At 35.8% G+C, this 10,843-nt stretch overlaps 2 protein-coding genes across 2 annotated transcripts; both read left to right on the top strand.

Annotated features, from left to right (window-relative positions):
- The first annotated feature begins 659 nt into the window (after window positions 1-659).
- On the top strand, window positions 660-1,284 carry LOC130625263 (uncharacterized). Its single transcript, XM_057440315.1, has 2 exons — window positions 660-741; window positions 842-1,284. Exons 1-2 carry the CDS (start codon window positions 660-662, stop codon window positions 1,282-1,284), a joined length of 525 nt encoding a protein of 174 aa, XP_057296298.1.
- A 621-nt stretch (window positions 1,285-1,905) lies between these two features.
- Window positions 1,906-3,458, top strand: LOC130625262 (uncharacterized). The gene has a single exon (XM_057440314.1). It carries the CDS (start codon window positions 3,018-3,020, stop codon window positions 3,456-3,458), a length of 441 nt encoding a protein of 146 aa, XP_057296297.1. The 5' UTR covers window positions 1,906-3,017.
- Window positions 3,459-10,843: the final 7,385 nt, after the last annotated feature.

Below are 10,843 nucleotides of genomic sequence, written 5' to 3'. Positions count from 1 at the left end.
ACAGTACACTGCTGTAAACAGCAAATGCGCACTTGTTAAATACTGACGAAAATTCCTCTGTTTTTTCTGGTTGCGTGCTCTTTGATAACTGTTCACAAAAAACATTCATCACAAGTAACGCAAAACAACGATTAAAATTAAAAATCATCCGCAGCGAGATTTTAAACGTAAAAGTGTTCGGCGACAACTCTGAAAAACCTCGAAAATTAGACGTCGTAAAGGATAAAATTAAAAACGCCCATTCTAACGATTATTCCGTAATCGAAGCGTATGTTATGGACATGATATGCTTACCTCTATCTAACCAAAGAGTCAATTTAGCGCAAACCTTTCTCCCAAACATTTGCCTTGCTGACAACAACGCCTCTGACAATAAACAGATCGACGTTCTTGTAGGTGCAAATTATTATTGGAACTTTGTAACAGGACAAATTATAAAAACTGAGAACGCTCTTACCGCTGTTCAAACTATCCATGGTTGGACTCCTAACGGAAATGTGCGGGCATCTTCTTCGACTGTTAACGTTGTACACGTTTTACTTTCGCATGACGGGAACAAACCGTCAACTGATAATCTTAAGAAATTTTGGCAAGTCAAGGACATAAAGAAGTAGATACTACGTTTAACATACGTAAATTCAGCGAAAAAATTGATTTCGATGGAGAAAGATATTCCGTCCCATTACCATGGAAACAAGATCATGAACAGATACCGGACAATTTCCACAACAGCCGAAATCGGTTAACATTAGTCTTCCGCCGACTTGAGGCTAAGCCCGAGCTTCTGCAACAATACGACGAAATCATTAAATAGCAAAAACGTGACGGTATCATCGAGCAGGTGAGCCGCCACCGCCGCCAGGTCAAGTCCATTACTTGCCCCATCATTACGTCTTTAATGAAGATAAGTCCACAACCAAGGTACGCATTGTTTACGATGCTTCTTCAAATTCTCAGTCACTCAACGATTGCTTGGAAAAGGGTTCTTCTCTTCTTCCTCTACTTATGGACATCCTCATCCGTTTTGGGACCAACAAGGTTGCGGTAGCAAGCGACATTAAACAAGCATTTTTAAATGTGACGATCAGCACACCTGATCGTGACTTCTTACGCTTTCTATGGTTTGACGAAATAACAAAAGAAAATCCTCAACTCATGATATACCGATACACTCGTGTAATCTTTGGAATGAACGCTTCACAGTTCCTTTCAGCTGCATCAATTATAAAGCACTTGGAGAAATACCAATGTGCCGACACTGACTTTGAGCTATCTTTCTTATAAAACCTATGTCGACGACAGCATTGGAGGAGGAGATACCAGCGATCAGGTGTTCACATTTTACCAAAAGGTAAAAGCAAGGCTTAAAGAAGCTGGCGTTCTAACAGTTCAACTCTCCAAACGCAAATCGCCAAATTCGAAATCGAGGATCCAGCTCCTCCCGATGAAAAAATGTTGGGCATCACATGGGATACGGCCAATGACGAAATGGAAATAGACCTGTCAAGACAAAAACAGTTAGCTCAATCCGACGTCCTTCTATCTAAAGGCGACATCCTAAAAATCATCGCATCGATTTACGACCCAGTCGGTTTGGTTTCGCCCCTCGTTGTACCGTTTAAGGTATCCTTTCAGAAGTTATGCACAACCGTAAACGATTAGGACACTGAGATTAGTGAGGAATTAAAGGACGAATGGAATTCGTTAATACAGATATTTTCAATCTCGTCAAAATATCGATTGCAACGTTATTACTTCTCTAACTATCCTTTAAGTGATTTGAAAGACATCACCCTGCATGGGTTTTGTGATGGAAGTAAAAGATCATACGGTGCTGTTGTCTACATTATTGGAACGTTGTGTCCGGAACGTTGTATCCGGATGGTGTGTATACACACCATCCGGATAAACTATCTGAGTTTATCACTAACATATTGCCGCACGTAGTGTAGTGGGTTCGTCTGCGGCTCCCAGTTCTGGGGACCGCGGATCGAATCCCGCTCACTGCTTGGCAGTATCTTAGTGATAAACAAAGTAGTTCTTCTTCAATATGACTTACACGCATTATACTCGCCCGTCATGATCAGAGGTCTGATCGGGGTGAAGCATTCTCTGTTGAGAATGAAATACGAATGTAACTGTGCTATTTTTTGTTTTTAACTCAGGTAATAAGTGGAGTCGTTACTCTCCAAAGACAAGATCATGTGTGATCAAACCCCTCCTGCTAAATTTTTTTTTTAACTGGGATAATAAGTGGAGTTGTCACTCTCCAAAGACAAAACTGAGTGTAGTCAAGCCCCCTTGCTGACTCATTCTGGTTAAAATATTCTTACCTCATCTCTTCTAAAAAGAAAACATATGACTCGTGACTGTTAATAGTGACCTTAAGAAATAAGGACGGGAAGTTTTAAGGACGGGAATTTCCTAGAATTACGTAATTTTTAAACACTGCGCATGTTTAGAACAAAGGTGATTCCACCTATTCAGCCGTCTAGCGAAAGTTCACAACGTGAAGACACATGGTTTCACGTCGTGAAATAAAGGTGACAACAAAGTTTTTCTTTTTCGCTTTACTTGATAAAAATGGATGAAGAAATTGCGAAGAGTGTCAAAAAAAGGTAAAAATCATCATTATGGATATACTTTTCTCCAAATTTGTTACATAAATGCAATATAAGTGTATAGCTAATCTGTGAGTGTGTACGAAAGTGAAAGCTACTTTTTCTACTATTTTTTTAAAATTTTCAAGGTCACATATGGTTTAGAACGATCGTAAAGACGAACTGTTGTTAAGAGAAGTGCTTCTTTTTGAACCCTACAAATATAAAGCACGAACAAAAAAGAGAGGGAATGCTTGGAAAGTTATTGCTGAAAACTTAAATCAGCTGGATTCGGAACAATTTAAAGCGGATCAAAGATCTGTTCGTGAAAGATTTGGAATTTTAAAAACACGTTACGAAAATAAAACTCGAGAAGAATTGAAAGCTAGTGGTATTGCTCCTGAGTTTGATGAAATTATGGATGCGATGGAAGATATTTCAGAGAAAATTAAGGAGTATGAAAAGGTACATGCTGAACAAGATAGCCAGCAATCAGAGAAAAATGAAAAAGAAGCTAATGCAGCATCCGACATGAGAATGAAAGCTTTAGAAACGTTCAGTGAAAGTAAAAAAAGAAAGGACCTAACCACAGAGGCTGGAGGTGAAGATACTGAGAAAAAAGCAAAAAAAACTAGAAGTTCTGGAACTGATACCATACAATACTTGAGGGAAAAAGGTGAGAGAGAACAGAGTTTGAGAAAAGATGAGTTGACATTGAAAAAACAAAAATATGAAATGCAAGCAGCACAGCAAACATCTGCTGAAAATCAACAACGGGAGATGATCCAAGTTATTAGAGAACAGATGGAGTCACAGCGACAACAGACACAGCAGATGTTAATGTTTTGGCCAATATAATGCAAAGAAAGTAGTGATTTTTGAAGCAGGGGATTGTTGATATTGGTTCTTAAGTTTTGTTTAACACTAAAAGTTTTATTGATTTGATTGCTCCTAACAAACCTTTTTAAACTCAGCAGAGAATATTCAGCATATATTTCTAAGAAAAACTGTTTTTATTTTATTATTTTCAATATAAATCCAAGAAACAACATTGATGGAAATAATTTTCTCAGAATTTATTTTGTTTATGTATATATATTTTGTTGAGTATGTTTTTACAAAGATATCACAAAAATGTCTAGACAACTGTATTTATTCAAAACAACTGTTGTTCACAAAAAATAATCCTCCAAATGTGGTGGCTCTATTTCAAAATACGTTGAGGTCATAGATTTATACAAGCAGGTGTGAGCATTTGCTAGCAATGCACAAGTGATATACATTTTCCCAACAGCGCTGAGTTGTATCTTCAAATTTTTTCTGAAGTCAATAAAAGCAAAATATTTTGAAATATCTCAAAAATACCCATTCAACGGAGGTGCGAACTTGGCTCATTGCTTTGTTGTAATCTTTTTGGTGTTGGTTCAAGTTACCTTTAAATGGACCTTGCAGCTGTACTCGCAATGGATATGCAGGATCCCCATATACACAAAGTGGATTACCATTGGGCGATCGTGAGTGTAACTGAAGTTGTTGCAGGAGTCCAGACATTGCTAGCATTCCACTATCATGCCTTCTTCCTTCAACTGGACCATATAAGTTTGCTATCATTCCATTCGGTGCAACTATGGACTGAAACTTGATAGCATGTACTCTTTTGTGGCCATTATACAAAACACGTTGATTTCTACCTGGGCGACACACAGGTCTGACGGTTCCGTCGATGAATCCCCAACAGTGATTCAATGGTGCTCCTTTACTCGAAATAGCAGCTGCAAAAATTTCCAGTTGCTGTGGTGCCAACCAGGGTTGATTAAATGTATGTAGAAGCGTTCCATATGTGTTGTATAAAAAATCCACCATATAATTACTCATGAGTGATAGCTCTGGTACAGGTCGACCAAAGATGGAAACCATACCTGCATACCTACATGGGTAAGCAAATCGTTTGAGAAGCCCACTGAACACTGACCCATTGTAACACGTTATTTCTTCAGGTATATGTAACTTTTCGTTCAATAAATAGACATCGTTTCTGTAAAATCGGAAATATGTTCGACACTCGTTGTCACTCAATAAATTCAAATCAAAAGGCTGATACTTCCAGTAAGGATAATCCAAATTCTTACTACTGTTCAAATCAAACAACAACAGAAATTCTTCGTCGTTTATGAGGTTATCGCCATAAGCGAAAAGCAAACTTTCTTGAACGTCTCGGAAATACACCATGTTTGCTGTCTTGTTTCACCCCGTCTGACATTGTTTTTCTTACGGTGATTATTACCGTACTAGATTAGTGTACTCGATCCAGTCTTTCTTCATTTTGTCCCGTCCTCAAAACTTCCCGTCCTTATTTCTTAAGGTGCCTAATAAGGTGGTCATCACAGAAAATTACTGCTCTATCGTTGCAATGTGTCCACCTGTGAACCATTTGGTCGAAGGCTATGGTTGTGTAGTGACCATTATTTAAGTTGCCGCAATGGTTAATAATAGTCCTTAATTAAAAATTTTTACGAAATTTCACTTCTCCATCTACGGTAAAAGGTATGGAAAGGGTACCAGGGTAAGCAGTAATTACGAGAGGCAATTTTTGACACAAGGCAGTTGGCACTGGCAAAACGTTTTAGCTGGAAAATGAGATGGGAACCGCACGACACTACCTCTTTTTCAATTAGAGCAGTTTGATGAGCGTTGCAAACACGGCAGAAGTAGACATTGGTGTCTGACAACTCCTCGCTCCAAAGATAAGGCCAGTGCAGTCAAACCCCCTTTTTGTTTTTTGTTTTTTCCTTTTTGACTAGGGTAATAATCAAGACAGGTACAGTCATGTGTTAAAAAATTTGTTAACATAACTATCAGAATTATGGAATATGTGCACAAGAGATAAATAACTTATCCTAAGATTACTAATATGGGCATTGTGTCATAAACCACAAAGCATATCAAACCTTAACATTACACAAACCCTACCACACTTTGTGGACTTGTGTAGAGCGCCATCTACTACACCAACAAACATTGGCGGAGCGCAATTAACCGCAACAGTAAAAATATCTGATAATGCAAAGACTAATCTCAAAATACAATATTCGAAATGTTTTGGCCATCACCTCTAAGCTTCCTTTGTAAATGATCAGGTAAAATAATTAATTGAATTGTTTTTTCTGCACCTGTATTAAACTTGGAATATGGGAAGTTTGAAGCCGATGAGATCTTGCTTGGAAGTACTGATGCAGTGGAAGGAAAGCAACGACAATGTTAAGATTTATTTGACCATCCAGAATCCTCTTTATCTATCCCAGTTAACTCAGTTAACGTTAAGTTGAAAACAGAGGTGATGCGTTCTGTAACTTCATAAAGAATTTCAGCTCATTCGTGTGTTCTCCCCGGAGAATGGTAGCTACAGAAATCGTTAATAACACTTAGATAGATAGCATATTTTACATGGACACACCTATTACATTGGACACATGCTCGACAAAACTTAGACTCTCAATAATGAATTTGATGCATCATACAAAAAAGGTACAAATCGCATTTATATAATGGTAAAACTTGATCTTATTCCCCTCAGGTTGCAACTATTCGAAATTTACGTATTTCCAATCCAATATTGACGTATATATACAAACATGGTGAAGCTGCATCTCACAAGAACACAGTTTTCCAAAATGAGATCATTGGAACAATGTGCATATTCTTGCGGTCGGAATGCGTTGCTCTCCGATGGGGTACAAAGTGGATTTTTCAAGGTCAAACCTTCACTGTAGCAACCTTAATTAAACAGAATTTACAAGTAAAATGGCGTTAAAATGTTGCAAAATGACAAAAATTAAGCAGTATTTATCTAAAACATATTCAAGATTTGACTAAAAAAAAAAATATTATGATTACGGCTTTTGTACACCATTTCATAATGGCTTCTTAACCTTAATACTGGCTCATGATTAGTTCAACCAGTATTATGAGTATTATGACGCGAATTCGACCATAAGAATAAAGCAGATTATCACCGCCATCTACCGAAAACATCATCTAGAAGAAAACAATCATTTTTGTACGAAAGTGCTTAAATAGTGACGTTTGTCCAAACATGGTTGTTGTGAGACGCGTCCTCTCCAGCGTTACAAATCTGCTCCGCTTGTACGTTAGGTTACTTTGCAAATGCAACAGTTATTTCCAGGAGTCACACAATGAATACATGGAATAATCTTGACTTTGGCAAACGTTTTTATATATGAAAGCACAATTTTATAACGATGTTCCTATCAAGGTTATTTGACATTTTCAGTTTTATAGTTTCAACTTTCTGTGCTGTCCATTTAGTTCTTTTTAGGTTTTCTGCAATTTTTTTAACTTTTGTCTTTCTGTCTAATTTTTGTTTTCACGCACGCATATGCACTTAAAGAGAACTCATTGATAGCAGTAATATTTGTAAAATAACTGAATTGTTTATATATACACAGTATCTCTTAGAATTTCAACTAATAATAATAATTGCTTTCTAGATTTTATTATTTTCCTTTTAAATATTTTGATTTTCCTTGTGTATGCCACATTTGACAAACACATATTGTCGTAGCTGAATTTTATTCTGTTTTCAGAAACTGAATTCTCGACAAATGTGATACAAGAGTGACAGTTGGAAGAGGATCCAGTTCTGTTGTCTTTAACCCACATGTTTGTCTAGTTTTATTCTCTAGAAGTAGCTAACACTAACAGAATTTTTGCAACATGTACATGCAAATTCATGCAATCCTTCATCTTTGTTTTCGTATATGTATTTACGCTTACTTTGTATTCTAATAATAACAATAATAGTAATAATTATAGTTAATTGGTGGTGCATTTCAGACCAACATTTTTTATCTTTGTATTTCTTTTTTTTCTAGTGGTAACACAATAACATTGTTTGTATTTCTTATTATGTAAATAATCGTTGTTTTGAAACACTTTCAATGGTCTTCCTTGGTTTTTCGTTGCTTGTATGGAACTTTGGTCTGAAAGATACCACCAAATAATACATGATGTTTTTCTTGTTACAACGCGTCGTACAGCGTTGGTCATATTATTTTTTTGTGCATTCACTTGTGAAAAAATAAACCCCAATTCACTTTTATTTAATGACATATAAAGTTTTGGAAAAATTTGTTTGTCCAAAAAAATGAAGCGAACTTCTAACAATGCAACACGCGTTGCGGTTTTCATGAGAACGGAATCCAGTGTCGAAAATAACGCTTTCTACAGGACCGAAATTTGTAGATATGGCTTTGCTTTTCGACCTTACCAGTTATTGGCCTGGAATTGTCAATGGTATGTGTCAATAATGACATAAAACATGCATTCGTGTGACAGTCCATTTAAGGCCAAGGTTATGATCATCGGATATGGTCGTATATACAATTATTTGTATAAAAATATTGCAATAGTTGTTTATGCCAATGATTTGTACTTAAGAATGGCTGTCTTCTCTGCAAATTATGAAATGCGATTATTACTATGCCTTCCTGGAACACAAAAATCATGGTATTAGGTTTTCGTTATGAACCGAAAGATTTATAAAATACGGGTTGCTCCTGAAACACATTGTTTCAAACTCCGTATTGAATTAAAATTGAAGTGTATATACCCTAAAAATTAATGCACAGCTATAAACCATCTCATTTTGTTAACATATTTTTGTTAACATATTTTTAGACATTTATACTAACTTTGCGTTATATTTTTTTAGACTGAAGCTTTGAAGTTTTGTGCAGTTTCCTGGTTTGAAAGAATTGGTAATATTTTAGTAAAAGTTGTTTGTATACAATTTACTGCATCATTTCAAGTTACCATGAAATACTGTAAAGAAGTAACTGTAGCTTAAAGTTCCTGCTGAGAATTTACAGGCAATCGGTAACCTAATTGTAGGGGAAAGGGTGGGGCAGAGGACAAGAAAATTTTACCATTTATTTCAATTTATTAACACCCCTCATTAATTTGCGTTCTTCAATAAAAACGTTGTGAAGAACAAAAATATTTATATAAATAACAAAAGCTATCCAATCCTGTAGAGGAAACATTAACCAATGTTTACAGTGTCTGATACAAGCAGAATACTTCAGATACCTGTTGCACTCTATACACTACCCTTCTAGCCCTCCTCCCCTTGATTTCGGCCCTCTACCCCAACTATTGAGTTGAAGGAAATTACCATCCCTGCCCCCACTCCCGCCCCTCATAAGCCCCTCCCACTACAATTAGGGTTACCAAGTGTAGTCTTATTTCTTTCATAATACAACGTTTTTTTCATAATACAAAGTCAGTAGTGCTGCTAATTAATCCATTGTTACTTTGGCTGCCAAAAATATTTTGTCAATTTTTAATCGGGGTAAAAAGATAATTCGTTACTTGGGATGTTTTTTGCTATTACCTTGTATCACTAAAGTAATATAATAATTTTTTATTTTTTAGACATTTTCAGCGTTACACGTTTTATAAAAGAACACTTGGTGTTCCAGTTTCTCATTTTGTGTACTTTATAAATTTAGTTTTAGTTAATCAAATCTACTAAAATTCTTTTAAAAAATTTCAATACAAAACCGTGTTTATTCCAAAATTTCCTTACATAAATTTTGCCTGCAAAATTATTCTTGCTAAAAAAAATCAAACATTGATTCGAATAAAAGTGGATTTCGTTTCTGATGGCAGTATTCTTAACATAAAATTTAGGTGATTTGAAAGGCAAGCCTTTTAAAACGAAAAGTAATTTCTCAATAAAAGACTTTTGATAATAGAACGTACAATTAAATTTATGGTAACTTGAATTTCTATTACTTTTGTTATTGTAGAAAATGTATGTGTTTGTGCGGTACCTCGTATTCAGTGGATACGCCTGTACCTTATGCATACACTCGTATTCAATGTAGACAATTGTATTTGTAGGGAATGTAGGCGCTCGTTTATAATGCAAACACTCGTATTAGTTTTAATGCAAACACTCGTATATAGCTAATGCAGACACTCGTATATAGCTAATGCAGATACCCGTGTATAATGCAAACACTTGTGTATAATGGAAACACTGTCGTATATGGCTAATGCAAACACTCGTATATAGCTAATGCAGACACCCGTGTATAATGCAAACACTTGTGTATAATGGAAACACTGTCGTATATGGCTAATGCAGACACTCGTACATAGCTAATGCAGACACTCGTATATAGCTAATGCAGATACTCATTTATAATGCAAACACTCGTATATAAGAAGACACTCGTATTTGCTACAGACACTCGTATTTGTTGCAGCCATTGATATTCGTTGCAACCACTCGTGTTCGTTACAGGCACTCGTATTCGTTGCAGACACTCGTATGTAGTAACTCGTATTTCAGTGATTCGATTGTATTTAATGTATCCACTTGTATTCAATACAGCCAAATGTATGTGGACAGTTGCAATTAGTATAGACACTTATCTCTTATTTGTTGCAGTCACTTGAATGCCGTAATTGTATTTGATGAATGAATTTTATTTAATGTATATACTTGTATTCAATGTGTACTCTCGTTTTTTATGCAGACATGTACTTTATGTAAACACCTGTATTTTATGCAGGCATTTGTATGTAGTAACTCGTATTCCGTTATTACACCAGTAATTAATGTATATACTTCAGTGCTTCGAATAAACGCCTGAGGCGGTTATTTAAGTTTTCGATTTTTAGAGGGGCGTTTATTTAAGAGATCTCTACATTTTCTATATCCATATCTATATCATCCATATCGTCAATTATATAATGATATAGTCCAGCGTTGACCTTATCTTCATATTTATTAAGTGAAACAAGCGTCCCTGTAAAGGAGAAGGCGTTTATTAAAAGGGGCAATTGATGAAAAAACCTTTAAAAAAAGGGAAGGGCGCGAAAAGGAAAAGGGCGTTTAACCGAAGCATTGCGGTACTCATATTCAAGCAGACAATGTATGTAAACACTTGTATTTATGTAGACACTTGTGTTATATGTAGATGCTGGTATTTATGTAGACACTCATATTTTATGCAGAAACTTGTAACTGTGCGGAATATGTAAGGCACTCGTATGTAGGAACTCATATTCAGGGAGAAAACTGTATGTGGACACATGCATTTAACACAGAAACTCGTAAAACTCTCGGAAAAGTTTGTGTTTTTAACCCTAAGCATACCAGATTATATATCCTCCATAAAACTTGTGATAGCTAAAGCTTCCTAAATGAAATG

The sequence above is a fragment of the Hydractinia symbiolongicarpus genome, chromosome 14 (assembly GCF_029227915.1).
Source record: "Hydractinia symbiolongicarpus strain clone_291-10 chromosome 14, HSymV2.1, whole genome shotgun sequence".
NCBI classification, from domain to species: domain Eukaryota; kingdom Metazoa; phylum Cnidaria; class Hydrozoa; order Anthoathecata; family Hydractiniidae; genus Hydractinia; species Hydractinia symbiolongicarpus.
Note: the sequence above shows the minus strand (reverse complement) of the source record. Positions and strands in the feature narration are given on the sequence as shown.